The sequence below is a fragment of the Ascaphus truei genome, chromosome 1, assembly GCF_040206685.1.
Source record: "Ascaphus truei isolate aAscTru1 chromosome 1, aAscTru1.hap1, whole genome shotgun sequence".
Lineage (NCBI taxonomy): Eukaryota > Metazoa > Chordata > Amphibia > Anura > Ascaphidae > Ascaphus > Ascaphus truei.
In genome coordinates this window covers 13,036,455-13,061,352 of record NC_134483.1, presented here as the reverse complement: position 1 = coordinate 13,061,352, position 24,898 = coordinate 13,036,455, and the positions used below count along the sequence as shown (strand labels likewise).

At 51.8% G+C, this 24,898-nt stretch overlaps 1 protein-coding gene across 2 annotated transcripts; it reads left to right on the top strand.

Moving 5' to 3' along the window:
• The first annotated feature begins 2,501 nt into the window (after window positions 1-2,501).
• Window positions 2,502-24,475, top strand: GALT (galactose-1-phosphate uridylyltransferase). Of its 2 annotated transcripts, none has more exons than XM_075582206.1 (11): window positions 2,502-2,614; window positions 10,731-10,900; window positions 13,964-14,039; window positions 15,111-15,159; window positions 17,661-17,790; window positions 19,533-19,589; window positions 20,478-20,600; window positions 20,951-21,083; window positions 22,511-22,594; window positions 23,644-23,798; window positions 24,051-24,475. In XM_075582206.1, exons 1-11 carry the CDS (start codon window positions 2,605-2,607, stop codon window positions 24,117-24,119), a joined length of 1,056 nt encoding a protein of 351 aa, XP_075438321.1. In that variant the 5' UTR covers window positions 2,502-2,604; the 3' UTR covers window positions 24,120-24,475. The 2 variants fall into 2 exon arrangements, with proteins under 2 accessions (XP_075438321.1, XP_075438270.1); XM_075582155.1 differs by lacking the exon at window positions 2,502-2,614 and adding an exon at window positions 8,649-8,792.
• The last annotated feature ends 423 nt before the right edge of the window (window positions 24,476-24,898 follow it).

Below are 24,898 nucleotides of genomic sequence, written 5' to 3'. Positions count from 1 at the left end.
GGCGGTGTCAGGGTGCAGTGGGGGGCCCCGGGTATAACGTGGTGGTGTCAGAGTGCAGTGGGGGCCCCAGGTATAACGTGGCGGTGTCAGGGTGCAGTGGGGGGCCCCGGGTATAACGTGGCGGTGTCAGTGTGCAGTGGGGGGCCCCGGGTATAACGTGGCGGTGTCAGGGTGCAGGTGGGGGGGGCCCCGGGTATAACGTGGCGGTGTCAGGTTGCAGGTGGGGGGGCCCCGGGTATAACGTGGCGGTGTCAGAGTGCAGTGGGGGCCCCAGGTATAACGTGGCGGTGTCAGGGTGCAGTGGGGGGCCCCGGGTATAACGTGGCGGTGTCAGAGTGCAGTGGGGGGCCCTGGGTATAACGTGGCGGTGTCAGAGTGCAGTGGGGGGCCCCGGGTATAACGTGGCGGTGTCAGGGTGCAGGTGGGGGGGGCCCCGGGTATAACGTGGCGGTGTCAGGGTGCAGGTGGGGGGCCCCGGGTATAACGTGGCAGTGTCAGGGTGCAGGTAGGGGGGGCCCGGGTATAACGTGGCGGTGTCAGAGTGCAGTGGGGGGCCCCGGGTATAACGTGGCAGTGTCAGAGTGCAGTGGGGGGCCCCGGGTATAACGTGGCGGTGTCAGAGTGCAGCGGGGCCCTGGGTATAACGTGGCGGTGTCAGAGTGCAGTGGGGGGGCCCCCGGGTATAACGTGGCGGTGTCAGAGTGCAGTGGGGGGGGGCCCGGGTATAACGTGGCGGTGTCAGAGTGCAGTGGGGGGGGGCCCGGGTATAACATGGCGGTGTCAGAGTGCAGTGGGGGGGGCCCCGGGTATAACGTGGCGGTGTCAGAGTCCAGTGGGCGGCCCCGGGTATAACGTGGCGGTGTCAGAGTGCAGCGGGGCCCGGGTATAACATGGCGGTGTCAGAGTGCAGTGGGGGGGGGCCCGGGTATAACGTGGCGGTGTCAGAGTCCAGTGGGCGGCCCCGGGTATAACGTGGCGGTGTCAGAGTGCAGCGGGGCCCTGGATATAACGTGGCGGTGTCAGAGTGCAGTGGGGGGAGCCCCGGGTATAACGTGACGGTTTCAGAGTGCAGTGGGGAGCTCTAGGTATAACGTGGCGGTGTCAGAGTGCAGTGGGGGGCCCTGGGTATAACGTGGCGGTGTCAGAGTGCAGGGGGGAGCCCGGGTATAACGTGGCGGTGTCAGAGTGCAGTGGGGGGCCCTGGGTATAACATGGCTGTGTCAGAGTGCAGGGGGGGAGCCGGGTATAACGTGGCGGTGTCAGAGTGCAGTGGGGGGCCACGGGTATAACGTGGCGGTGTCAGGGTGCAGTGGGGGGCCCCGGGTATAACGTGGCGGTGTCAGAGTGCAGTGGGGGGCCCCGGGTATAACGTGGCGGTCTCAAGGTGCAGTGGGGGGCCCCGGGTATAACGTGGCGGTGTCAGAGTGCAGTGGGGGGCCCTTGGTATAACGTGGCGGTGTCATAGTACAGGTGGGGGGGGCCCGGGTATAACGTGGTGGTGTCAGAGTGCAGTGGGGGGCCCCGGGTATAATGTGGCTGTGTCAGAGTGCAGTGGGGGAGCCCGGGTATAACGTGGCTGTGTCAGAGTGCAGTGGGGGCCCCGGGTATAACGTGGCGGTGTCAGGGTGCAGTGGGGGCCCCGGGTATAACGTGGCGGTGTCAGGGTGCAGTGGGGGCCCCGGGTATAACGTGGCGGTGTCAGGGTGCAGTGGGGGCCCCGGGTATAACGTGGCGGTGTCAGGGTGCAGTGGGGGCCCCGGGTATAACGTGGCGGTGTCAGAGTGCAGTGGGGGCCCCGGGTATAACGTGGCGGTGTCAGAGTGCAGTGGGGGCCCCGGGTATAACGTGGCGGTGTCAGGGTGCAGTGGGGGCCCCGGGTATAACGTGGCGGTGTCAGAGTGCAGTGGGGGCCCCCGGGTATAACGTGGCGGTGTCAGAGTGCAGTGGGGGCCCCGGGTATAACGCGGTAGTGTCAGAGTGCAGGGGGGAGCTCCGGATATAACGTGGCACTGTATACACACACTCTCGCTCACTCTCTCACTCACTCTGTCACTCACTCAGGTCCTACAGAGGACCTCTGTGGAATCTGGAATCGGATCCCACATCCCTGGTCAGGTGAATCTGATCACCAGTTCCCCAAAGCATGGGAAATATACACAGAGGACCACAGAGGATCATATATATATATATATATGCTCAGTATAGTACTGACATTAAAATATAATATTAATATCTGTCACGGTAGCTTATGACAAGATATAATGAACACCAAATATCTGGGTTGAACTGAACGAGGCTTAGATATAATAAAATATAATTTATTCCTTAAATAAGGTGAACACAGCAATATAGTACAATTAACAGTCAAGAAGATAACACTTACTTAGGGTTGGGGAATGGAGAAGTATCCAATAGCAATTCTCCAGCAGTCCAGTGACATTCCAGGTGGAATCAGAAGCACAACTCCAGTAATCCAGCACAACTAAAAACTGTAGGGTTGACACAGTTTATATACCTGTGCAACCCTATTCTTAACATTGAACACAGCCTATTGGTGAACAATTATCTATATCCACTCTCTAATGTGGAGACACAGACTAACCCATGCCCTCAGGTAACAATTGGACTGGCAGAGTTTGCTGATTGACTAGTACTTAATCCCTAGACATTGGGTAACAATCAAGGCAGTTACTTTTTGATCACCGTGCTTAGGCTACTCAGCCGTCTGCCCTTCATGACTTATTAGCCTAGCAAATGGCGTCTGCATTTTCAGAACAGATCCAAAATAAAATACATATACACTTTAATATCTACACATATTAATAAGTTCCATTCTGGTGGGCTCAGTGGGTTGACCTTTACCAGTTTTTAATGCCTACAGTGACTCCACATATTGGCCAAATATGAACTCTCTGCGACCTCGAGAACTGGAGATACAGAAATGCACTTTAAAACATTAAAATACATGCTTATAATGAAACATGGGAACAGGGGAACATACATTTTCAAGGTACAACAAGGTGCAAACCTCATCCCTGGACCGCAGTCCAGTTAACCCCTTGTCTCTCTGGTGAGGTCAGGGGATGGCCATTGGGGTGCAACCCCTTTAATACCGGGCCACCCCCTTTCTCCCTCTACAATATCAACCCATTACGTGTATGCATTGGTGTCACCCTGATCTTTAGCTTTGAGCAGTTGTCCCCAGTATGCGAGTAACAGTGTACAAAGTTCTCCTAATCTCTTGACTAGATAATAAGTGAACTTTAGCACACATTTTCTCATTGCAACTGATCTTATTCGCAAAATAAAGAACATGCAGAACCAAAATGTAGATCATTGGCCATATACTTATTATGTAACAGGGTTATCCACATATGAAGAACATGTAAAAGATCATGACACGGTAACGCCCGTGGGAAAGACAGGAGAGTTTGCTTCTTCTAACATCGATCTTCGTTTCTTTTCCTATTGACACATGCACAGTGTACATTGCACGTACTGTACATGTCTGGTGAAGGGTTCAGCTTTTCTGGCCAAAGTAAATAAGTATCTTGTCATCTCCTAGCTCTCCCCAGAGGTCAATGTGCATTGGGACAATGGGGTACAGACATGGGGGCAGAAACTAGGGGTGCTGCAGTCCCCTCGTTCTTTAATACATTTGGACATTATGGTAACGTATGTATGTAACTGAATTTGTATGTACAGCACCCCCACCCACAAAATACTTCCTGCACACCTACAGAGTACCAATATTTGTTTATTTCCAGAGCACAGTTTTTTAATTAGCATCGTTATAAAATTCTGCAGTGCAGCACTGGCTGGCGGAGGACATGTTATTTCTGTGTCCCTGGCAGCCAAGTGGTCAGGTTATTTCTGTGGATTTCAGATGGCCTTTGCTTTCCTGCTGGTATATGTGTGGGGGAAGTTCTTATTACAGCAGTGTAGTCTCTATATCACACTGGTAACTGTCACATTGCCCACCAGAGACTACACAGCAAACACTACATCTCCCACTACCTGCACAGGACACTGACAGTAATCTCCCCACTACCTGCACAGGGCACTGACAGTAATCTCCCCACTACCCGCACAGGACACTGACAGTAATCTCCCCACTACCCGCACAGGACACTGACAGTAATCTCCCCACTACCTGCACAGGACACTGACAGTAATCTCCCCACTACCTGCACAGGGCACTGACAGTAATCTCCCCACTACCTGCACAGGACACTGACAGTAATCTCCCCACTACCCGCACAGGACACTGACAGTAATCTCCCCACTACCTGCACAGGGCACTGACAGTAATCTCCCCACTACCCGCACAGGACACTGACAGTAATCTCCCCACTACCCGCACAGGACACTGACAGTAATCTCCCCACTACCCACACAGGACACTGACAGTAATCTCCCCACTACCAGCACAGGACACTGACAGTAATCTCCCCACTACCCGCACAGGACACTGACAGTAATCTCCCCACTACCCGCACAGGACACTGACAGTAATCCCCCCACTACCCGCACAGGACACTGACAGTAATCTCCCCACTACCCGCACAGGACACAGACAGTAATCTCCCCACTACCCGCACAGGACACTGACAGTAATCTCCCCACTACCTGCACAGGACACTTAGAGTAATCTCCCCACTACCTGCACAGGACACTTACAGTAATCTCCCCACTACCTGCACAGGACACTGACTGTAATCTCCCCACTACCTGCACAGGACACTGACAGTAATCTCCCCACTACCTGCACAGGACACTGACAGTAATCTCCCCACTACCTGCACAGGACACTGACTGTAATCTCCCCACTACCTGCACAGGACACTGACAGTAATCTCCCCACTACCTGCACAGGACACTGACAGTAATCTCCCCACTACCTGCACAGGACACTGACAGTAATCTCCCCACTACCTGCACAGGACACTGACAGTAATCTCCCCACTACCCGCACAGGGCACTGACAGTAATCTCCCCACTACCTGCACAGGACACTGACAGTAATCTCCCCACTACCTGCACAGGACACACAGTAATCTCCCCACTACCTGCACAGGACACTGACAGTAATCTCCCCACTACCTGCACAGGACACTGACAGTAATCTCCCCACTACCTGCACAGGACACTGACAGTAATCTCCCCACTACCTGCACAGGACACTGCCAGAAATCTCCCCACTACCTGCACAGGACACACAGTAATCTCCCCACTACCTGCACAGGACACTGACAGTAATCTCCCCACTACCTGCACAGGACACTGACAGTAATCTCCCCACTACCCGCACAGGGCACTGACAGTAATCTCCCCACTACCCGCACAGGGCACTGACTGTAATCTCCCCACTACCTGCACAGGACACTGCCAGTAATCTCCCCACTACCCGCACAGGGCACTGACAGTAATCTCCCCACTACCTGCACAGGACACACAGTAATCTCCCCACTACCTGCACAGGACACTGACAGTAATCTCCCCACTACCTGCACAGGACACTGACAGTAATCTCCCCACTACCTGCACAGGACACTGACAGTAATCTCCCCACTACCCGCACAGGGCACTGACAGTAATCTCCCCACTACCCGCACAGGACACTGACAGTAATCTCCCCACTACCTGCACAGGACACTGACAGTAATCTCCCCACTACCTGCACAGGACACTGCCAGAAATCTCCCCACTACCTGCACAGGACACACAGTAATCTCCCCACTACCTGCACAGGACACTGACAGTAATCTCCCCACTACCCGCACAGGACACTGACAGTAATCTCCCCACTACCTGCACAGGGCACTGACAGTAATCTCCCCACTACCTGCACAGGACACTGACAGTAATCTCCCCACTACCTGCACAGGACACTGACAGTAATCTCCCCACTACCTGCACAGGACACTGACAGTAATCTCCCCACTACCAGTAATCTCCCCACTACCTGCACAGGACACTGACAGTAATCTCCCCACTACCAGTAATCTCCCCACTACCTGCACAGGACACTGACAGTAATCTCCCCACTACCTGCACAGGACACTGACAGTAATCTCCCCACTACCTGCACAGGACACACAGTAATCTCCCCACTACCCGCACAGGACACTGCCAGTAATCTCCCCACTACCTGCACAGGACACTGACAGTAATCTCGCCACTACCTGCACAGGACACTGACAGTAATCTCCCCACTACCCACACAGGACACTGACAGTAATCTCCCCACTACCTGCACAGGACACTGCCAGAAATCTCCCCACTACCTGCACAGGACACACAGTAATCTCCCCACTACCTGCACAGGACACTTACAGTAATCTCCCCACTACCCGCACAGGACACTGACTGTAATCTCCCCACTACCTGCACAGGACACTGACAGTAATCTCCCCACTACCTGCACAGGACACTGACAGTAATCTCCCCACTACCTGCACAGGACACTGACAGTAATCTCCCCACTACCTGCACAGGACACTGACAGTAATCTCCCCACTACCCGCACAGGACACTGACAGTAATCTCCCCACTACCTGCACAGGACACTGCCAGAAATCTCCCCACTACCTGCACAGGACACACAGTAATCTCCCCACTACCTGCACAGGACACTTACAGTAATCTCCCCACTACCCGCACAGGACACTGACTGTAATCTCCCCACTACCTGCACAGGACACTGACAGTAATCTCCCCACTACCCGCACAGGACACTGACAGTAATCTCCCCACTACCCACACAGGACACTGACAGTAATCTCCCCACTACCCACACAGGACACTGACAGTAATCTCCCCACTACCTGCACAGGACACTGACAGTAATCTCCCCACTACCCACACAGGACACTGACAGTAATCTCCCCACTACCTGCACAGGACACTGACAGTAATCTCCCCACTACCTGCACAGGACACTGCCAGTAATCTCCCCACTACCTGCACAGGACACTGACAGTAATCTCCCCACTACCTGCACAGGACACACAGTAATCTCCCCACTACCCGCACAGGACACTGACAGTAATCTCGCCACTACCTGCACAGGACACTGACAGTAATCTCCCCACTACCTGCACAGGACACTGACAGTAATCTCCCCACTACCTGCACAGGACACTGACAGTAATCTCCCCACTACCCGCACAGGACACTGACAGTAATCTCCCCACTACCCGCACAGGACACTGACAGTAATCTCCCCACTACCTGCACAGGACACTGCCAGAAATCTCCCCACTACCTGCACAGGACACACAGTAATCTCCCCACTACCCGCACAGGACACTGCCAGTAATCTCCCCACTACCCGCACAGGACACTGACAGTAATCTCGCCACTACCTGCACAGGACACTGACAGTAATCTCCCCACTACCTGCACAGGACACTGACAGTAATCTCCCCACTACCTGCACAGGACACTGACAGTAATCTCCCCACTACCTGCACAGGACACTTACAGTAATCTCCCCACTACCCGCACAGGACACTGACTGTAATCTCCCCACTACCTGCACAGGACACTGACAGTAATCTCCCCACTACCCGCACAGGACACTGACAGTAATCTCCCCACTACCTGCACAGGACACTGACAGTAATCTCCCCACTACCTGCACAGGACACTGACAGTAATCTCCCCACTACCTGCACAGGACACTGACAGTAATCTCCCCACTACCCGCACAGGACACTGACAGTAATCTCCCCACTACCTGCACAGGACACTGACAGTAATCTCCCCACTACCCGCACAGGACACTGACAGTAATCTCCCCACTACCCGCACAGGACACTTACAGTAATCTCCCCACTACCTGCACAGGACACTGACAGTAATCTCCCCACTACCTGCACAGGACACTGACAGTAATCTCCCCACTACCCGCACAGGACACTGACTGTAATCTCCCCACTACCTGCACAGGACACTGACTGTAATCTCCCCACTACCTGCACAGGACACTGACTGTAATCTCCCCACTACCTGCACAGGGCACTGACAGTAATCTCCCCACTACCTGCACAGGACACTGACTGTAATCTCCCCACTACCTGCACAGGGCACTGACAGTAATCTCCCCACTACCTGCACAGGACACTGACTGTAATCTCCCCACTACCTGCACAGGACACTGACTGTAATCTCCCCACTACCTGCACAGGACACTGACAGTAATCTCCCCACTACCTGCACAGGACACTGACAGTAATCTCCCCACTACCCGCACAGGACACTGACAGTAATCTCCCCACTACCCGCACAGGACACTGACAGTAATCTCCCCACTACCTGCACAGGACACTGACAGTAATCTCCCCACTACCTGCACAGGACACTGACTGTAATCTCCCCACTACCTGCACAGGACACTGACAGTAATCTCCCCACTACCCGCACAGGACACTGACAGTAATCTCCCCACTACCTGCACAGGACACTGACAGTAATCTCCCCACTACCCGCACAGGACACTGACTGTAATCTCCCCACTACCCACACAGGACACTGTTACTATGGTGTTATTACTACTTGCAACACTTCTCCTTTAATCCCCATGTGACAGATTGACATATGATTAAGGCTGCGTTCCAAGCCTCGTTGTAAAACACACTTTTTCTATAGTTACAATGGGTTTCAGAGCGAGGCTTGGCACGCAGGGAGTGGGAATATATAGCGGAGTTATAGTTTTGCACATCAACGTTCTGAGGAGCATCGGCAGCGTCTGATCGCAGACATGGAGCCTCCCGCCTTCCACCCAAGCGGTACCTCCCGGGCCGGGGCACTGGGCTTCCTCTTATTAGCGGTTCTAGGACACGGGTCTCTCACACTCACTCTCTCTCACACTCACTCTCACACCTTCTCTCTCTCACACTCACACCTTCTCTCTCTCACACTCACTCTCTCTCACACTCACTCTCTCTCACACCTTCTCTCACACCTTCTCTCTCTCACACTCACACCTTCTCTCTCTCACACTCACTCTCTCTCACACTCACTCTCTCTCACACTCCCACTCTCTCTCACACTCACTCTCTCTCACACTCCCACTCTCTCTCACACTTCTCTCTCACACTCACTCTCTCTCACACTCACTCTCTCTCACACTCACTCTCTCTCACACTCACTCTCTCTCACACACTTTCTCTCTCTCACACCTTCTCTCTCTCATACTCTTTCACATGATCAAGGACTATTGAAGTATCTCAGTCTTAGTGGGTGTCCTGGTAATACAGGTGTTATCACACCCAGTCCTGTCCTTTTATCTATAAACTAAAATAGGATTATCACTTGGGTTTTGATTATCTGGCTCAGGTATAAAGCCCTGTATTTAAAAAAAAAAAAACATTTTTACCTGTGAAATTGCCACTTTAATCCAGAAACAGGGCAGGCTCAGTATCATTTTGTGTCTTCATTTTAATGCTGACAGGAACAGGTGCTGCTAGTTCTGGGATTACATGTGAATGTTATTGGGATTGGGCATATGGATTTAGGAATATGTATGTAATATTTTTTATATAGCGCCATCCATGTACACAGCAGTAACACACGGGACATAATAATGTAACACATAATGGGAATACGCGCTTCAGGCATAACAGTAACATTAGGAAAAGGAGCCCCTGTCCCAAAGAGCTTACACTCTAAGTGGTAAGTAGTGATACATTAGAGACGGTAGGTGGGTATCTGACTTTGTCACTTGTAATCTGGAGCCAGGACTAGAATAAGCGCTCTGGTGACTGTATCCTGCTGGCACACACCAGAGGCGGTGGAATGGTATAAACTAAGCCAGTTATTTTTAAGGGACCCCCAATTTAAATCAGAGTTCATCCAATGTATAATGAATTTTCTCCTGTAACTGCGCAGAACCACCAGATGTCACTTGTACAGCGCGCTGCTTGGACGTTGCCATGTCGTACTATTTATTGGGTGATGCTCGGAACCCCTCATCTGCGACAGTTCTTGTAGCATTCCCATACAAGTTGGCATCTAAACTTCTACAACTGGATTATCCATAATTTATTAGTGTTACAACATTGCTTAAAGCTCTACCCTTTAGCTGCTCCCTTTTCTCTGTCCTACTGTGCTGAAGCGGACATACCCTCCCCTTCCACAGTAATAGTGACCTCCTCTTCCCACTTCGTCTGCTTGGCCTGTTAGTGGGGGGAAGAGAAGTGTATTATAGGGGCAAGAATAGACGGGGCACGGGTGGAGGAAACCGTTGATTTGAAAAAAAATATTTATTATTATTCTCTCACTCTCTCGCTGGTAAAATAGTTTCTCTCTTCGCTATGCCTTTGTACACGTAAGATATTGTAACCAAATAAAAGTATTTAAGGAAAAGTGATGGAGGGATTGCGTTTCTTAGGATTTCCTAGCAACGCCGGGTACTTTCATATTTATTGATCCGTCTGATCACAAGGTGATCAGAATACCAGCATGACAGAGGGAGGAAAAAGTGGCATTTGTTAACCCATCATGCAGACATTCTGATGTTTTGGTCCCCCTGGGGACGGAGACGTCGGGATTCGTTTGCATGATGGGTTAACAAATCCCACTTTTCCTTGACTGTGAGTCCGTTACTTTGCTATATAGTTTGCCGGTCTGCTGCTTTGAAACGTGCCGGTTCACGTCCGCAGGAGTTACCGTCAGGTTGGCTGTTCTTCTTTGCTTGGTCTTCACGACCTTCTCTTGCCCTTCAGAACATCAGCACCTTCGGTACAACCCGCTGCAAGATGAATGGGTGCTGGTGTCCGCCCATCGCATGCGCCGACCCTGGAAGGGTCAGCTGGAGAAGGCTCCTGAGGACGACATCATCCGGTTTGACGAGAGCAACCCGCTCTGCCCAGGGGCTACGAGAGCCAATGGAGAGGTAATAAGCAAGGGAACGGTCCCGGGCGTCTCCTCCGAGGGGGAAATGCGGCCGTACAAACAGGTCGGATATAAACGGAGCAATGTGCTTGTGAGCAGATGTGTCAACTGCGGCCAACCGCTTATTTCCCACAATCCACCAACTTAAATAGCGAGAATTCAAAGTAGCGCAGTTAAGATTGCGGATGGTGAGATGAAAGCGTACGCCACACGAAGCGCGCAAATAAACAGCAGTTTTAATTTCTTAAATGTACAATCCACCTTTAAAATTGAATTTACTTTTTTGTTTTAATAGAACTGTGCCTTTTTGAAATAAATTCTTATCAGATTTTAAGGTCAAAAGAGAAACTGTGATTGTCCATTTACCTGTAGACTCCTGGACCAATAAGAAGTGTGATCATGAAGATTAGACAATGGTGTGTAAAAAACAAAAAAAAAACACTTTTTTGTTAAAATTTTTTTAAACAAACATAATTGTTGAAAATATTTCTCAGATTAATTTTTTTTAGGCTTCCAGTCTCCTCCGTTCAGGGCTTCTAACTCTCCTAGGGAGAGCAGGGGGCTTCTAACTCCTAGGGAGAGCGGGGGGCTTCTAACTCTCCTAGGGAGAGCAGGGGGCTTCTAACTCTCCTAGGGAGAGCAGGGGGCTTCTAACTCTCCTAGGGAGAGCGGGGGGCTTCTAACTCTCCTAGGGAGAGCAGGGGGCTTCTAACTCTCCTAGGGAGAGCGGGAGGCTTCTAACTCTCCTAGGGAGAGCGGGGGGCTTCTAACTCTCCTAGGGAGAGCGGGGGGCTTCTAACTCTCCTAGGGAGAGCGGGGGGCTTCTAACTCTCCTAGGGAGAGCGGGGGGCTTCTAACTCTCCTAGGGAGAGCGGGGGGCTTCTAACTCTCCTAGGGAGAGCGGGGGGCTTCTAACTCTCCTAGGGAGAGCGGGGGGCTTCTAACTCTCCTAGGGAGAGCGGGGGGCTTCTAACTCTCCTAGGGAGAGCGGGGGGCTTCTAACTCTCCTAGGGAGAGCGGGAGGCTTCTAACTCTCCTAGGGAGAGCGGGGGGCTTCTAACTCTCCTAGGGAGAGCGGGGGGCTTCTAACTCTCCTAGGGAGAGCAGGGGGCTTCTTTCCTTCTCTCCAGCGTCTCCTACTTACCTCCGTGACGTAGCGCGGTCATGGCGATGCATCGTCGTTATCAGAAGATGCAGCTGGAGAGACGGTTCGAGGCTGCACGCTCTGCCCCGGCGATCGGTTTAAATGTTGTGGGTCAGCGCACGGCGCCTCCTGTAAGTGCGGGTCTCGGTGCGGCTGCACTGATGGAACCCCCATCACGCTGGCCCCGCCTACACTGATCATCTTAACCCGCTCTTTGCCCACCTTTCTGCAAGTGAAGGGGTTAAACATGATTTCCTTTTGGCTTTTCAAGGGGTCAGACCCATTAACCAATCAGAATACTTCATTCTGCAAACCTGCTTCTCTAGGCATGCCCCATGCGTGGAATGTTCAAGAATAGAGCGATTTGATTGGCTGCAAATGTGGTCACAGATTCGCTTAACTTCTGCCCCAAAGAAATGCCAGCGCATCAGCTCTCTCCAGGCCACCAGTGAGAGATCCGGTCCTGGTTTGGTTGTCCGTGTGTGGTATAGCACCGGCCATGTACCTCCTGCAGTGATTGTTACAGCTGTGATGTTACGGGAATACGCACTGCAGACGTGTCACTCTTGGGAGGTTTGGTGTAATGAGAAGCCTTGCACCCACATAAGCTGAGTGGCCCAGGCTTTGTCAGCAGTATATAGCAGTACTGTGTGTCTGTGTGCGCCCCGTGCGGTGAGGTGCGGTGAGGTGCAGGGCGCCCCCGTGCGGTGAGGTGCAGGGCGCCCCCGTGCGGTGAGGTGCAGGGCGCCCCCGTGCGGTGAGGTGCAGGGCGCCCCCGTGCGGTGAGGTGCAGGGCGCCCCCGTGCGGTGAGGTGCAGGGCGCCCCCGTGCGGTGAGGTGCAGGGCGCCCCCGTGCGGTGAGGTGCAGGGCGCCCCCGTGCGGTGAGGTGCAGGGCGCCCCGGTGAGGTGCAGGGCGCCCCGGTGAGGTGCAGGGCGCCCCGGTGAGGTGCAGGGCGCCCCGGTGAGGTGCATATTTGGCATGCCTGACGCCCCTGGGGTATTATCACAGATGTCCTGGAGCGGGTTGGTCGGGCTACACCAGGGTTGGGCCGGCTCCAGACCTCAAGGGCCCCCAACAGGTCAGGATTTCAGGATATCCCTGCTTCAGCACAGGGGCTCAATCGAGCCACTGATTGAGCCCCCTGTGCTGAAGCAGGGATACCCTGGAGTTGGCCACCCCTGGCATACACCTGTCCATACCACCCAAAGGTGCACGTTTACCAGGTTGCAGTCATTTCGGTGAGAGTGTGAGGTGGTATCGGTTTTTAAATAAAACATTTAGCAATAAGCGAACGAGACACCTGTTTGGGCAAAATAAGGGGGTTTCTGAGCTTTTGGAGAATAATGCATTTTATTGGTTACTGAGGTTCGTCCCATAGCCATGGTTTTTAGTAGAAAGGGGCCAACCTCTTATCTGATGGTAACCTAACTCCTGCAGTATGCCACGGTTAGACTCGGAGGTGGAAACACAATGAAGTTGGCCTTAAAGCAGCAAAGTTGTTCAACTCTTAATGCCATTATTAATGAGATTTAATACACTGAGCTTCCTTTGATTTATACAGCAGGTTTAGCACCTCCCCAGCGGTGCAAGAGCTTTGTAACACTTCCCTGTGTTTGATCATTTGTTGCCAATGTTCCTAGCAGTTTGAGCTGCAAACTGTAACAATAGATAATGTTACCTTGGTAATGAGTATCAGGCTACATGGTAGCTGCTGAGTTACACTGACACAAGCAGCCATTATGTTAGTCACACAATCAGGATCTTGTCGGATTTTATAACAGGAGCACCAAACGATTGCCGGCTTGGGTAAGAACGTGGAGTTGGACATTGTCACCGGCGTTACATACGGTATATACATAAGGGGGGTGTAATATGGCTGCGTTAAGTACATTCATTCTTCTTTCTTCTTCCTGTAAAGGTTAATCCCCTGTACTTTGGGGTCTTCGTTTTTGACAATGACTTCCCTGCCCTGCAGCCTGACTCTCCGAAACCTGGTAAGGGGACGGCCAGAGAACCTGCTGCCCGGGACAGTGACACAGGGGCCCCTCACCCAATGTGGTGTCCGCCTGCTTCCCTGGGCCTCAGGAAAAGGGGTTTGGGGGCAAATCAAATATATTGGCTCAATTCACACATGCAAAGACAGAACTTGGGGTGGGGGCTGGGAGGGGTCAAGATCAGGTCAGGGGGCAGTAACTGCTGGTGCGGTGCAGGAGTGGCTGAAGAGAACAGTAGTGGCATATAGAGGGGGCCCTATAAATTGAAGGGGCGGGGGTGTAGTTAATGGAACTTGCCCCAGTTGAAAATGTACCTAGTTCCACCTCCGTACGCGTTTGTGTAATTGCTTGGGCTGAAAAGTGAAGACCATGTCTGAATAGTCTGTGAGACCAGGGCTGTGACTCCAGTGCCGGTCCATTCCCAAGTGTCACCTGTAGAGTAGGACTAGGTCCTGCTCGCCCATGACCGCTGGGAGCTGCTTGTGACCTTCTGCAGCTCGAGCACCTGATCGTTCCCCAGAGCCTCCAGATTTGCATGAACAGCAAGCGGAGGAGGGTTCCTGTCCAAGGCCTGGGGTGTATAATCCGACGCAGTACTGCTCCGTGTCCTCCTGAGATGGTGGTCCTCCTGACTAGCTCCGTGTCCTCCTGAGATGGTGGCCCAGCTCTCTTCACTACCCCTCTCCATAGACATGCTGGAATAAGGAGAACCAGGATGTACACGGTTTGGGCTGAATCAAGATGTAATGATGGTATTCTGGCTTAATTACTTAGCGGTGCAATTCCACAAGATGCCTTGCACCCATCCACCTGCATCTTCTGCAAGGTGTCCTCCAGCGCTGGAAGGTTTTATGGAATTGCTTTGTTTAGTAAATATGGGCTGATGTCGGGGTAGCAATACTGCTGTAAAAAACTATGCTCCTGGGGCCCAAATGTCTGCAACGTTTGTGCCACTTGGCTACAAATCCGATAGATAAGACCATCATTTGTGTAACCTTTGCAGTCCTAATTGACTATTGGAATTGATATCCCACGGGTCCTCTATCTTCCTCCATTCTCTCTCCCTCTTAGCACTCAGCGACCATCCATTGCTCCTATCAAAATCAGCCAGAGGGGTTTGGTAAGTCTTCTGAGATCTATATTATTGTATACCAAGTCTAATAGTCAATCGGCATCTTCTCTTCTGCTTTCTCCAACCACCTTCCAATTCCGAATAAACAGGTCTACGAGAAGAAATGGTTTCATGGTCATGTCCCGGCCTTTTTGAAGTGGGTGAGCCTGGTTTGCGTCCCAGTTGGTCATCTGTACTTGTGACCTTGGACAAGTCACTGTATCTCCATGTGCCTCAGGCAAAGGTGGTCCTAGGGCAGAAGCAAATGAAGGAACTGCTTGGGCTCCCAACAAGCTCTGCGGCCCCGATTTCTACACACACACATTTAAACCCTCGCCTGCCTCATTTAAATTTGGACGGTGACAATTCTGGGGTCACATATATGGCTCCCTAATAACACAGCACAGAGTTGTCACTGTATAAGGATATCCTAGACGAGGACGTCCACAGTGTGTACATTCAGTAATTTGGGTTCTGTAAAGTAGGCATCTCTCAGGTACTGAGGGTGGGCACATCAGTAAGGACCATACATATGGGTCGGTTCCTAAACAATCCATCCTAAAGCCAACTCCTCAAACATCCTCCTACTTATCTGCGTATGTGGGCTATAGGCTTTCTGTATATATGAGATGACCGACTCACTGCCCCAATTTGCCGGGCATTACATTACGTTGCCTGTGTCCTCAATAGCTTCTGTTTTGGTGGTGCTAGCTTTTAGGTGGGGCCTAGACAGGATGAATATACAGCGCTGTGTTCACTGTCGGTGTAATGAAGAAAATATATTACTTGGTGTAAAGGTGCAGTCCCAAGGGGATCGGGGTAACCGAATGCCCGCGTGGCTCGCGTTCTTTCATGTTGGTGACTGATTCCCCAATCAGAGCATTATAATCCGGTTTAAATCCTCTGGGTGTTGTACAGCATGTGAGTTGCCACAATTTTCATTACACCGGCTGTTGCCACGACTTCCCTTTGCTTCTACACTGGCCTCTCTGGCAGTGAAGGGGTTAAAGGGTCAGTGCCACAAAGTATGACATAACAATGCCGTCATCGTCCTTATGACATCGCCTTAAAGCGGTAACACCGCCTAACAGACTGAGCCAGGGGTTCCTCCTGGAGAGAACCAGCTCTTATTTAAGCTCAGGAGGCCTCATGGTCACCGGTTTCGTTCCCGCTGTCACTTCCTGGACATTTAAAAATGGCCGCCGTTTGGCTTGGATGCAGCCCGCCTCCGTGAATGGGACTGAAGGTGGGGTATAGAGCGGCAAACCTATCCCAGTGAGGAGTGTTCTAATAAGACATACTGGGAATCCTGCGGACGGGGTTAATGGCCCTTGTACAATAACAGGGAGCCGGCAGTATGCGGTGAAGGGCTTAATGCTGCGGCTGTTTCCCTTAAACACAGGATTGTGCCAATTCCACGTGTTCTTGTCCTCGGGAGCACTGCATGCTGGGACTGCCAGGCACCCAGCCACCTGGTCCCTGTTAGAGCCAATACAGATGAGGGGAGTGAGACGGGTTTGCCTGTTTATTGGTGTAGATGCTTCCCGGAGGGGCCCCGTTAATTTAATGCCCTTGTAAGTACAGTGCTGGAAGTCTTCAGCGGTCACGGACCCCTAGTAACGTCCCGGGAGTGTTTTGATTGCGAGGTGGGGGTCCTGATCTCACCGGTGCCACTGCTCACCACATCCTCCCGCGGTGTGTTTTGATTGCGAGGTGGGGGTCCCGATGTCACCGGTGCCACTGCTCACCACATCCTCCCGCGGTGTGTTTTGATTGCGAGGTGGGGGTCCCGATGTCACCGGTGCCACTGCTCACCACATCCTCCCGCGGTGTGTTTTGATTGCGAGGTGGGGGTCCCGATGTCACCGGTGCCACTGCTCACCATATCCTCTCGCGGTGTGTTTTGATTGCGAGGTGGGGGTCCCGATGTCACCGGTGCCACTGCTCACCACATCCTCCCGCGGTGTGTTTTGATTGCGAGGTGGGGGTCCCGATGTCACCGGTGCCACTGCTCACCATATCCTCCCGCGGTGTGTTTTGATTGCGAGGTGGGGGTCCTGATCTCACTGGTGCCACTGCTCACCACATCCTCCCGCGGTGTGTTTTGATTGCGAGGTGGGGGTCCTGGTCTCACCGGTGCCACTGCTCACCACATCCTCCCGCGGTGTGTTTTGATTGCGAGGTGGGGGTCCCGATCTCACCGGTGCCACTGCTCACCACATCCTCCCGCGGTGTGTTTTGATTGCGAGGTGGGGGTCCTGATCTCACTGGTGCCACTGCTCACCACATCCTCCCGCGGTGTGTTTTGATTGCGAGGTGGGGGTCCTGATCTCACCGGTGCCACTGCTCACCACATCCTCCCGCGGTGTGTTTTGATTGCGAGGTGGGAGTCCCGATGTCACCGGTGCCACTGCTCACCACATCCTCCCGCGGTGTGTTTTGATTGCGAGGTGGGAGTCCCGATGTCACCGGTGCCACTGCTCACCATATCCTCTCGCGGTGTGTTTCAGCAAGGTGATGTGTTTCCACCCGTGGTCGGATTTGACTCTCCCTCTGATGTCCCCGGCGGATATCCGAGGCGTGGTTGACAAGTGGGCGGAGATTATGACTGATTTGGGGGCCACTTATCCCTGGGTTCAGGTGAGCTGACCCCATGTTTCTTCCTGTGACACACTTATTATTATTATTATTAGCCCGGGACCATAACTCTTCTCCTTTTGCTCTGTCACATCTGAGGCATTTTATCTAATAACATGATGTATAATTAGGCCACACACACACACACACACACACACACACACACACACACACACACACACACACACACACACACACACACACACGTTTGCAGTGACTTTCGCTTCTTGCATTCTTTTCCATTTTTACCTGAAACCTTTATCTGTAAATATTATACTACCCTCCCATTTGTACCGTACACCTAATATTTCCATCCAATACACACATCCATTAAAACAGGGGGGCTCAACCCCGGCCCCCCCTCCCCCAACAGGTCAAATTTTCAGGATATCCCTGCTTCAGCATAGGTTGTTCAATCAGAGGCTGTCAAAGACTGAGCCACCTGTGCTGACGCAGGGACTAATTGAGCAACCTGTGCTGAAGCTAGCATATCCTGAAAACCTGACCTGTTGGAGGGGGGGGGGGCTTTAGGACTGGAGTTGAGCACCCCCCTGCTCTAATATACAGGGTGTCCCAAAAGTAACTGTTTATTACACCGCACATATTACCTTCTCCCTTTCCACGAGTTCCAGTTTCTTCCCACGCAGAATCCTTTCCGTGCCCCGTACACCCGATTGGGAATTGGTGTATTTATCTGTATTTGTATAGTGCCAGCCATGTACATGGCGCTTTACAGCAGTAATACACGGGGCCTTCATACATAAAAGTGCCTGTGCCCCGCAGAGCTTACAGTCCAAGTACAAGCTCCATACTGTTCAGTTTTATATAGAAATACCAGGGTTTTGTCCCTTTTGTTATCCACCCTAAAGCTGCGGCCCGTGGCACGCGCGCCCGCAAGGCTGGCGGCAGGTGCAGCAGAGTCCCCCGGGCTGCGGAGGGAGGGGGGTGTGTGACGGGGGCGCGGCCGTGATGTCACCCGGCAAGTTCGCTCTCATTTGCTGAACTGCTGGGGGGTGTGGCCTAGCGCTCCATCGCAACTCCTGCTCTCGATTCTCTTGAGCAGCAGTTTCTCGGCGCAGCGCGGCGCCCCCCCCCTCACAGCGCGACGCCCCCCCTCGCAGCGGCCCGGCCCCCCCTCGCAGCGCGGCGCCCCCCCCCCTCGCAGCGGGCCCGGCCCCATTGTGCGGCGGATCTTGTCCCTGCAGCGTCCGCCACAGTGGGTGCTGCAGTAGCCAGCGGGGACCTGGCCTTACTTGCATAATGTGTGTTTGGGACATAATCTGACTTCACTTTGCAAATCCCAGTATAACTATCCTCGCTGAGACTCAAAAGGCCAAAAGCTGTCTGTGAGCAGGGTTACTGGCTCTGCACTTCTTTACCCCAAACTGTGCTAAAAAAACGCTGTGGAATGCAGCAGGTATATGCTTCTAGGGGTCAATGTTAAAATGGACATTAAATAAAAGGTGTCACTGCTCATTTTTGCATTACCCAGAATCGCTGGCTGCAGTGGAAGCACTGCATGCTAACAGATAAGGGGGAAGGGCAGTGGCAGACCTGGCTGAGACGTGTGAATGGGTGGGTTATACTGCTGCCAATTAATCTCTGCGAGCTAATTATTGGATGATTGATTTTTGGGACGCCCTGCGTTGCTGTGCAAGCCTTTCTATTGGCTTATGGGCCAATACGTTGTACGTGTAACCTCTGGGCTAGGAGAGGTTCCTGACTTATTCCCGTCTCCACTTTAGATATTTGAGAACAAGGGGGAGATGATGGGGTGCTCCAACCCTCACCCTCACTGCCAGGTAAGCATTATTTGTGTGACCCTATGCCACCTGCTGGACACTTGGCTAACTGCAGTCATGTTTAATTGCGCAGGCCAAGCACCCAAAATATTGTATGTACTGTATATCTTTATTTATATAGCGCTCAGGGTTCTCGGTGCTTTACAAATTAGACTATACAATACAGGGAATTCTAATGCAGTAATTATTAATGAATGACTTGTGCCTCCTAATTGATTTCTTTTTCTTCACTTGATTTGAACTCGCCTGGTCCTAGGAGATCACATATATAAGAATCGGGATTAAAATCTAAAATTTTAAGGCAAACTGCACTTGCGCATAATACGCTTGCGTAGCACTGTGTGGATGCAGACTGGGGAGTCCGTTTTAGGGGGGGGGGGAGGAAGGGTATCCGTGCAGACTGCGGGGGGATCATATGATGCTGTTCAGCAGCCAAATGGTCAAATCCAAGAATAATGCAAAAAATACAAATGTTCTTTAACTGTGCCCTTCTCCCGAAACGTTGAAATGTTAGAGGGGTATGAGGTTCTAGATCAGCGGGGCAAGACTCCCTTTTTTTTTTAATTTTTAGAGCACAACCGGAGAATATCCCTTTGGTAAAGCCAGGGCTGTTTTTTGGCACTAGTTCTGCAGCTGGGAGACTAGTGACTAGGCACCTCACCCCCCCAAAGTTCCTTTAAAAAAAAAAAAAAAGCAGGGGTACTGTACAAGAAATCCTAAATCTGTTAATTCCTGAAACAACGCCCATCTGTCCTCCATTAGAAATATAGCAGTGTTAGCATATCGGAGAGGGAGGACCACTCTTTGCATAAACCCCCTTCTTATACACACACGTGGGGAGCATGGAGACGGGAGGCGCTTCTCCTCACATGTCTGTTTCCCCTGCAGATCTGGGCCAGTAATTATCTCCCCTCCATGGTGCAGACTGCAGACAGAAAGCAGAGAGAGTACCTGTGGGAGCACGAGGAGCCAATGCTAGTGGCGTACGCAAGGCTGGAGGCAGAGCGCAAGGTACGTTACGGCGGTGTAGAGGCCGACGCGCCTCTGTAACCCTGTGTGATTTTTATTCTGCCGGCGTCTGCTCCGTCCCCGAAATCTATCTCCTTTGAATTTTACAGGGATCACAAAATATGGCTGCTCTTCTAAAAAAATAAATAAAATTATTTCTTGGCGCGCTTTCTAACTCTGTCCCCTTTGCTGCGTTATTCCCGTCACTGCTGTGTTCTTGCGGTTAACCCCTTCAGTACCAGCGGGCCTGTTCTAGAGATCCCCCCTCCCCCCCCCACTCATTACTGAGCGGGTGGATGTCTCCAGCTGCTGGGGGACCTGATGGGTGAAGCGGCCGCGTCTTGTCTCTGCAGGAGCGCGTGGTGCTGGACAGCGAACACTGGCTGGTGGTTGTCCCCTATTGGGCATCTTGGCCGTATCAGACCCTCCTCCTGCCTCGCCGCCATGTGATCCGGTTGCAGGACCTCAGCAGTTCGGAGAGGGACGGTAGGTGTACCTGCCCTTCTCACACTCCCCTCCGTCCCCACCTCCCTCCCTGGGGGCAGATATTTTTTTCAGATGCTGGAGTGGAGAATAGTCCCATAGTAGATGAGATTGGAAAAAAGACATGCGTCCAAGTTCAACCTATGCTAAATTTAGTCTACAGATACTTATCCTATATTTGTACTTACCCCAGTATCCTATATTTGTACTTACCCCACTATCCTATATTTGTACTTACCCCACTATCCTATATTTGTACTTACCCCACTATCCTATATTTGTACTTACCCCACTATCCTATATTTGTACTTACCCCAGTATCCTATATTTGTACTTACCCCACTATCCTATATTTGTACTTACCCCACTATCCTATCTTCCAATGAAATCTCATGAGGGAAAAAATAAATTCCTTCTTGACTCCAAGAATTGGCAATCGGATTACTCCCTGGATCAACATCCTTCCCGTGTTTACTTATTTGGTATATCCCTGTATACCTTTCCTATCTAAAAAGATGTCCAACCTTTACTTGAACAAATGTATTGTATCTGCCATCACAGTCTCCGTGGGTAATGAAACTGCCCTTACTGTAAAGAACCTTTTCCTTTGCTGGTAATCTCCTTTCCTCCAACCTAAAGGAAGGGACGACCCTGTGTCCTTTGTACCGCCCTTGGGAGGAATAGTTCTTTTGTATGTCCCGACCTATAATTTTTATTTGACACCTTTGCTCGTTGTAGCGCCCCCATCTGGCAGCAGTGGGGTTATATTTCTATAGCATTTAATAGTTGTGTTCGCGCAGCCCCTCGCAACCTATCCCTGCAGAGACCGTGGCGTCTGCTATATCTGTATATAGAACCCCTAATCAACATGAAGCATTAAAAGCTTTTATTCTGGATTCCTTCAAATTAAAGCGCTTCCTTGTTTCTACCCCTACTACTTTTGAATTGCTTTTCTGGGCGGCTGCTCGATGCATCAACTACTTCTTTTTTTTTTTTTTTTTTTGTTGGTGTGTGTGTAAAGTACTTGCTTACGTTTTATCACAACATAGCCCATTGATCTGCTATTTCTATGATATTGGGAACACTTCTTTTATACCATTAATGTAAAGGGGCAGGATTGTGTCGGTCACTATTCTGCATTTTCAGCACGTTTTGTTACATATTTATACGTGTCCCCCCCCCATACTCTGTTATTCATACATTCTTCTAAAACATTGCATTCATTGCTTGGACTTAGATTGTAAGCTCTGCGGGGCAGGGACTCCTTCCTAATGTCTACTTGTGTATGACGCGCGTCTTCCTGTAATGTGGCGAGAAGCGCCGAGTACACGGATGACGGTATACAAATTAAGACGCATGCGTAACTATCTCGATGAGAAGGCGACGATCATTGTGGTCACAGAGCTGATGTCTTCCTCCCTCTTCTCCAGATTTGGCGTCAATCATGAAGAAGCTTCTCATAAAATACGACAACCTCTTTCATATTTCCTTCCCGTACACCATGGGCTGGCACGGTAAGGAGGGGTCCCTGGGGAGGGGTCCCTGGGGAGAGGTCTCGGCGTGTTGCATGCAACGTTTGGCGGGGCGTCTCGTACCAGATACGGTCTCATTGCACCGCGCAGCTGAGACCTTTTGCAGACCGAGCGCAAAGCTGTTTTGGGTCCCTGGAGTTTGACGTCTGTCTACAAATCAGGGAGGCTTATGGGTACTGGGCCGAAAACCTGGCTGCTGCGTTTCAATTTCCGTCCATGGGGAAATAAAATGGCGGTCAAATCCCATGCCAGGAGGGAACTGTGACATTTGGCTGCCATTTAAATCCCCTTTAAATAAAAACTCCAGAAGTAATACCGGTGACTTCACTGGTAAATGTCTTGGGATTCGAGGGGTTCTCCGAGCTGATAATGGTGCGGTTCAGCTCTGGAGGACCGCCACACCTTCCCCGTGACCGTGTTAAGAGGGGTTACGTAGGTCTGGTGGATGCTTTACGTAAACGGAGGGGGAGATTGTCTTAAAATTCTCCCTTTTTCAATAGATTAAACACAGTGATGCTCTCCACCTTATTTTGCCGTGACACTTTGGGCATTGACTGTAGCACAGGGTTACAGTGCCGGAAGGTGTCTTGTGGCATAGTTAGTAGACATGGCCCTGTGCTCATGTCGCACTCAGCTGTGCATTTAGTTATATAAACGCCAATCATCCAGTAATCACAGATTTTCCCCCTCTGCTCTGAGGCCCGTGCTGCCGTCCCCCCCTCTGCTCTGAGGCCCGTGCTGCCGTCCCCCCCTCTGCTCTGAGGCCCGTGCTGCCGTCCCCCCCTCTGCTCTGAGGCCCGTGCTGCCGTCCCCCCCTCTGCTCTGAGGCCCTTGCTGCCGCCGCCCCCCTCTGCTCTGAGGCCCGTGCTGCCGCCCCCCCCCCCTGCTCTGAGGCCCGTGCTGCCGTCCCCCCCCTCTGCTCTGAGGGCCTTGCTGCCGCCCCCCCTCCCTCTGCTCTGAGGCCCTTGCTGCCACCGCCCCCCCCCCCCCCTCTGCTCTGAGCTGGGAGATCAGCTCTCGTTCTCTTTCAGGGGCTCCCACAGGATCTCATCTCACGGAGGACTACAGCCACTGGCAGCTGCATGCCCACTACCTGCCCCCTCTCCTGCGCTCTGCCACCGTGCGCAAGTTCATGGTGGGATATGAGCTGCTGGCGCAGCCCCAGAGGGACCTGACTGCAGAGCAAGTGAGTGCAGGGGATGTCTCTCTGTGTTAGATGGAAGTAGAGCCCTTTGGGGGGGGTTAAGGGGGAGGTGCGGGGGCAGGAGGTAGAGCACTGTGTGGGGTATCGGGGCAAAACAAACCATTGCCAGACATCTGATCCCTGCAGTAAGGGAATCTCTGCTGCTCTTTGTTACTTGTAAGCCCAGATCCGGCTGCGGATGAGCCCTGTGTGCAGGTGAGCTGCGTCTTCACATTGTCCCGTCTCCCCCCGCAGGCCGCTGAGCAGCTGCGGAACCTGCCGGAGAAACATTACACGCTGACGGCTTCAGGGACCACGGGCTAGCGGGAGCTGGAGAGAAATGACCCCCTCTGGGCTTGTTGCCGTCATTGGGCCGTCCCCCCCGAACCCTTCTCAACACGCAGCTGGGAACGAGATCACCTCTATTCAAATACATGGGGCTGTCGTCTTCTCCAGCACAGGAAAGGGGCTTCACAGGGCGGCCGAAGACCATTTGTTTGAGTTTTGATAGTTCGCCCTTTCGAACTTTGTTCCAGAAATGGAAAGATGTCGTCTAAAAGCAATGTTTCCAGTTGGAGAACCTGTAACCAGCGCCTTCTCTTTGTGCGCTAGTGTTTCAGCTGCGGATTGCTTCTGCGCATACATGCGTGCGATTAATAAATGCATCTCCGAGACCTGAAGGATGTGTCCATTAATGCCCTTATATTGGAAACCACTGGACATAGATAGTATCTTAAAATTAAACTCAAACTATATAGAGCAGTAACGTTTGCTTAAAATACAAAAATATGCTAGATGAAACGAATGGGTAAGTTTAGTACTTTTTGTGTAGGGCAGTTATCAGTGAATATTCGATTTTTATATGTTGGTTACAATGTAACAATACTTAATTAATAACACACTACACGTTGCACATTTATACACGGGTTATCAATAACCTGTGTAGTTGTGAACACTTAAATTGAATGTATTAGGTAGTGTCCAGCAGTCTTCTAAGAATAGGTCTGTACTGCATGTGTGTAACCAACGGGTAAATCACAATATGCACTAGTTCACGCCATGGCATTGCGCATGCGCGTCCAGCACGACGTGGCGCGGGGGGG